The 6,305-nt window shown below is 39.7% G+C and overlaps 1 protein-coding gene across 1 annotated transcript in view; it reads right to left on the minus strand.

Annotated features, from left to right (window-relative positions):
* The window catches only part of pcp4b (Purkinje cell protein 4b), a 47,759-nt gene extending 42,291 nt beyond the window's left edge, over positions 1-5,468 (minus strand). Inside the window, exon 1 of the mRNA XM_041878945.2 lies at positions 5,348-5,468. Coding sequence (XP_041734879.1) covers positions 5,348-5,356 — 9 coding nt within the window. The 5' untranslated portion in view covers positions 5,357-5,468. The remainder of the gene's footprint in view (positions 1-5,347) is intronic.
* Between the last annotated feature and the right edge of the window lie 837 nt (positions 5,469-6,305).

A 6,305-nucleotide genomic window follows, 5' to 3' on the forward strand; every position in this document is an offset into this window, starting at 1 on the left:
GAGGGGGAGAAAGCAAAGTGCTGCATTGCTGACCAGTGCTAGGCTATTCCATCCAGAACGTGCTGGCTGCTCTGCTGCATTGCTGACCAGTGCTAGGCTATTCCATCCAGAACGTGCTGGCTGCTCTGCTTCAATTACTGGCTTCATGTCAAGCTTGGTGGGAGAGAGGCAGCCAACTTTGAATGAGAACAACTCTGCTCTGCATGAGCCTGACAAAACACATCAACTAAGCAGAAAAACCTATTTGAATTCTGTCCGCTAACCGCACCGGACGTCTCCTCACCGAAATTACACTTCTCTGAATCAGCGGGAGATGGGAGGCTCAGGTTGCCTTGCATATCTTACAAGGGACATTTAATTTCCCGTAGGTCAGGGCTGGCAAGCTTTCAATAATTCAACACCTGTTATAATTCCTGTAGGGTAATATAAACATTTAATTTTCATTGTGGTGAACAAAGCTGGATAAACAACTATAGCCTAAGCACAATGAGGCAAATTCCTTTCATTTCCTTCCCAAATCTAAATTTTGAGACCAAGCTAACAATAAGAAATTAGAAATGAAGAGCACCAGACTGTAAATAAATATGCACTTGAATAACCTCTGCTGGTTCTCGTGTTAACTTGGAGCAGCATCCTGTCCCAGGGCATTGTTAGGCTGGAAGCCTCCCTTAGCCTGTGTCTTAAGAGAGGATCCACAGTGTCTGGAGAGGTTAACAGTCTGCTGCTGATGCAGATCCTCAGGGACCACAGTGCTCTCAGGCAAAATCAACACGCACACACACACACACGGGCGAGCACACACACATGGGTGGGCACAGGCGTGCGTGCACATGCACGGCAGGTTTCTTCCACAACTCAGATGGTATTTTCAGCACAAAATGTCCCCAAAGTGACAGTGTCATCCTCACTACAGTCTACCCCAGAGTCGGTGTGCTACCAGCCTAAATGTGTGAGTAAACTCAACTGCTAACTTGTCACTCATGTTCTGAAGACAGAATGTAAAAGTAAGAACACAGTAAGCCTGTTAATTCCCTGGGTGGCAGAAAAGCCTTCTTTAACTCTTTATTTTTCCACAATTGTGACTGACTTCTCAGCAGAATTGAGAGCTGAACATCTTTCTGACAATTCAGAATACTTGTGCCCCAATTCAAACTAACAAAATGTCAGATACTTGGATGGGATATGGCTATAGGTTATTACAGTATGTAAAGAGTATATAGGTGGACAAAGCATGGAAAACGGCATTACAACACGGTTATTCAACATTAGGCTATACATTTAGCTCAGCAAATATGTGTATTGCATGCTGTCAGTCAAATTACTTAAAGGCCCAGTGCAGTCAAAAACGTGATTTTCCTGTGATATACAGTTGAAGTCGGAAGTTTACATAAACTTAGGTTGGAGTCATTAAAACTCGTTTTTCAGCCACTCCACAAATTTCTTGTTAACAAACTATAGTTTTGGCAAGTCGGTTAGGACATCTACTTTGTGCATGACACAAGTAATTTTTCCAACAATTGTTTACAGGCAGATTATTTCACTTATAATTCACTATATCACAATTCCAGTGGGTCAGAAGTTTACCTACACTAAGTTCACTGTGCCTTTAAACAGCTTGGAAAATTCCAGAAAATGATGTCATGGCATTAGAAGCTTCTGATAGGCTAATTGACATCATTTGAGTCAATTGGAGGTGTACCTGTGGATCTATTTCAAGGCCTACCTTCAAACTCAGTGCCTCTTTGCTTGACATCATGGGAAAATCAAAAGCAATCAGCCTTGGGAGCAATTTCCAAACGCCTGAAGGTACCACGTTCATCTGTACAAACAATAGTACGCAAGTATAAACATCATGGGACCACGCAGCCTTCATACCGCTCAGGAAGGAGACGCGTTCTATCTCCTAGAGATGAACGTACTTTGGTGCGAAAAGTGCAAATCAATCCCAGAACAACAGCAAAGGACCTTGTGAAGATGCTGGAGGAAACAGGTACAAAAGTATCTATATCCACAGTAAAACGAGTCCTATATCGACATAACCTGAAAGGCCTCTCAGCAAGGAAGAAGCCACTGCTCCAAAACCGCCATAAAAAAGCCAGACTACGGTTTGCAACTGCACATGGGGACAAAGATCGTACTTTTTGGAGAAATGTCTTCTGGTCTGATGAAACAAAATTGGAACTGTTTGGCCATAATGACCATCGTTATGTTTGGAGGAAGAAGGGGGGAGTTGCAAGCCGAAGAACACTATCCCAACCGTGAAGCACGGGGGTGCAGCATCATGCTGTGGGGGTGCTTTGCTGCAGGAGGGACTGGTGCACTTCACAAAATAGATGGCATCATGAGGAAGGAAAATTATGTGGATATATTGAAGGAACATCTCAAGACATCAGTCTTGTTGAAGTTGAAGCTTGGTCGCAAATGGGTCTTCCAAATGGACAATGACCCCAAGCATACTTCCAAAGTTGTGGCAAAATGGCTTAAGGACAACAAAGTCAAGGTATTGGAGTGGCCATTACAAAGCCCTGACCTCAATCCTATAGAAAATGTGTGGGCAGAACTGAAAAAGCGTGTGCGAGCAAGGAGGCCTACAAACCTGACTCAGTTACACCAGCTCTGTCAGGAGGAATGGGCCAAAATTCACCCAACTATTGTGGGAAGCTTGTGGAAGGCTACCCGAGACATTTGTCCCAAGTTAAACAATTTAAAGGCAATGCTACCAAATACTAATTGAGTGTATGTAAACTTCTGACCCACTGGGAATGTGATTAAAGAAATAAAAGCTGAAATAAATTATTCTCTCTACTATTATTCTGACATTTCACATTCTTCAAATGAAGTGGTGATCCTAACTGACCTAAAACAGGGAATTTTTACTAGGATTAAATGTCAGGAATTGTGAAAAACTGAGTTTAAATGTATTTGGCTAAGGTGTATGTAAACTTCCGACTTCAACTGTGTATATATATATATATATATATATATATATATATATATATATATATATATATATATTTATGAGGTTGGAATAATACTGTGAAATTGTGAAAATTATGATAATGCCCTTTTAGTGTAAGAGCTGTTTTCAGCCTGTTTTGGTGGGATGGAGTTTTGATATCACCAGGCAGTAAATTAGTTAATACACCAACAAGAAAGAGAGTTTCGAACCTCTGTGCTAGTATTCCGTTTTCCCCTACACTCCCAGACAGTCCTAGCAAAATTCTTGCTTGAGAAATTGCTCTTGCTAAGAAGCTATTTTTGTTTATTTTTTACCATTTGTGCTGAGTGATTAACCGACATTTCGGTTTTTCTTCGGTTTTTAAACAACTAATTGACCGACGTCTGTTCAATTACTTGAATTCCATTTAGGTCGCTTTTTTTTTGTGAGCTCTAGAGAAATCAAATCATTCACGACAGAAATCAAGTCAAAAACTATGTGGGATGCTGGGCTGAGGGGAGTTGTAGTTTTCAGTTAGCAAATATTCAACCTAGTTCAGCTCAGAAACGTGGAAATTAACTACAATCCCACAGTCCACTGCGTCAGTTTTTCAGTCTCGGACGGAGATGGATCAGAGAGGAAGAGGCCAAGCGAGAGTGTTAATTTTCGCCAAAATCTGTCCAAAATAAGCCCAATAAGTTTCTATGGGCATATTTTGAACCTACATTTGTCGCCTGCTTTCCCGCCTTTGGGATAATAACTCCCATTGTTAGGGCGGAGAAATTAGCATCCCATTATTATATACGACTTTAAGGAATGAAAAAGAATAACGTAATCAAATAAAGATTAAGTAATATACACAACTGAAATATTTTATTATTTCATAGTAATTTCCTATTTTCTATTGATGTATACCCAATGTGGACCTGACAGAGACAATGGAATATTTTCAATGTTTTGGCAATTGAATGCTCACTAAAAAAGCTCTATTTCATGCTTTGAAATCGAAAACTGTAATTATTTTTGCAGAAACCGAACCGACCTCAGAAAGCACTAATCGCTCAACACTATTGACCATTTTGATTGAAAACAATCACAGTAAGGTACTTAATTGTTACCCAGAAATCATTTGATATTGAGATAAAAACAGCTGCATTGGACCTTTAACACTGTAATGTGCAGTGCCAAAGTTTATGGCCTTATGAAACTATATTAACATTGTCACGTATAGGCAAGCTATTAACACCATAGCTGCAAAAGGGTTTGGTGACCTCCACCAATGTGCGAATATTCAATAATGAACTTTTGAGACCCTGCCTGATAAAAATGTTATTGCTGTGACAGAAAAAATGGCTATTAATATCCCCCTCCAACCACTTTGAAATGAATCAAGCCAGAACATCTATGACCAAGGATCAGAGGCCAAAACCTAACAGCAGTTTTCCATTCCAAGCTGTAAACCCCTATGAAGTTGGCAGTGCTCTTGTTGCCTAGGACCGTGCTGGTTACAGCTTTATTGTGTGTATAGTAGCCAGTAACCAATCTCACCAATCACCGAACATATAGACTGCCAGTAGTACAGTAGCTTATATGAATTGAGATGAAAAGATAATTCGTTCTCGAATGCATGATAAGTAACATATTAATGGCAGTCATTAAGTTATTTGTTCCTAAAGGAAATGGTTAAGAAATGTTTACAGCGTGCTATAGTATATTGGCCATTGCAATTCATGGTGAGGGATCATTGACATTGTATTTTAATAAAAGTTAAAATTCATAAGACATTTTGATCTGTGATATTCTCAATACACTCATTAGCCTAAGATTGGAAATTAATGACTATACTCTAGGCACCCGGAATTCACCTGTCCATGCAACAATTACTTAAAACCTGTTCCAATTGGTACAGTTCCCGTTTATATGCCATATTTCATCGAAAAACAATTAGGCTTCGGACTTATCTATTGTAAAGGCATAAACAAGAGTTTCGTGGTCATATTGCAACTCAGTGCCCATGAATGAAGGGTAGGCTAAAGTTGTTTAGTCCACCCGTAAACCCGTTTAAATCTTTGTAAACGGCAGGTGGGATGAGTTGAGGATAATACAGACAGTATAGATGCATGCGCCCGCGGAGTTCCAAACAAACTCGCGTTGCCGCGCGGCACTTTGATGCTGCAGCATCCAATTCTGCAAACGTGAATCATGTCTGTTCGCAGCATCAGTGGATTCAAGGTAAATAAATCACATCATTTGTTGGTAGCAATCCGTCGGCTATGGAGCATGAGGATTATTGAAAGATGGGTAAATGTATCTCAATTTATTCAGAATTAGGCTATTCATACAAGAGCTGCGCCCGTGTGTAAATACCTCTCCATTCTACAATTTTTCATTTTAAAAAAAGTACCCTACCTCACTCATGATGTACAGTAGTAATCTCGAGGTTGCTCTCGGTTTCCAACGCTTGAGGTCGCCTATCAGGAGTTAACTGTCGTCTTTTTCACAGTGGCTCACCACGGACAGAGAAGCTTTATAAAATATTATGCCGAACTCCTGTGTCATCACGTTCCCTCTAAACCAATAGGAACGCCGTCGGCAAATTTGTCTCACAAGTCACCACCCAACTCTTTGAAATATTAATATACTGTGTAAGCTTTTTGTCATTATAATAAAAAAACTGTGTTTCTGTTTCTTTCTGACAAACGTTAGGTCATGAATTAAAACAGGGGGAGGCATTTTATGAATTTTCTATCTTTTTAAAACCGAAGTCATTATTTCATCATTGCGCATCGCATCTTATGCAGAACCCGGGGACCACAATGTATCTGACTATCTTGACACATATGTAGGCTAGTACTTTTTATACGTTTACTTCGATTTCAAGAGTAGGCTATAGGTTGTGTTGAGAGGTTGAACACTTGTATGTCTTTGCATCAGAGAGTTAATGAGAGTAAATTATACAAAGTTCTGCATGATCTCACCATGCGTGGGTGTTTGAGTTTTAATGCTTCACATAATCTCTGAGGTGAATTTAGACATACAATTGTATTTGCCTTTTTTGTTCCCAATTAGAATTCCTTTGGCGAATCCCCAGTAACAGGGTTTAGATTGAATTGGTGGAGTCAGATAGACAATTGTGTTTAAAGGGATTTTTCTTTAGGACAGTTTTCTTGGTGTTGTAAGTATATGGTAATTCATATTATGACAAGGTCTATCAACTGTTTGACAATCAGGACGTTTCCCAAAACAATTCTGCTAAGGGCCTGAAAAATTCGAGCGTTATTTGTCATATTATTATGTTTATTAGCTAGTCCTCAATGCCATTGCATGCCATTGCATATAGGCCTATTGGCATGAAAATACAATATCC

Source organism: Coregonus clupeaformis, chromosome 6 (genome assembly GCF_020615455.1).
Source record: "Coregonus clupeaformis isolate EN_2021a chromosome 6, ASM2061545v1, whole genome shotgun sequence".
Lineage (NCBI taxonomy): Eukaryota > Metazoa > Chordata > Actinopteri > Salmoniformes > Salmonidae > Coregonus > Coregonus clupeaformis.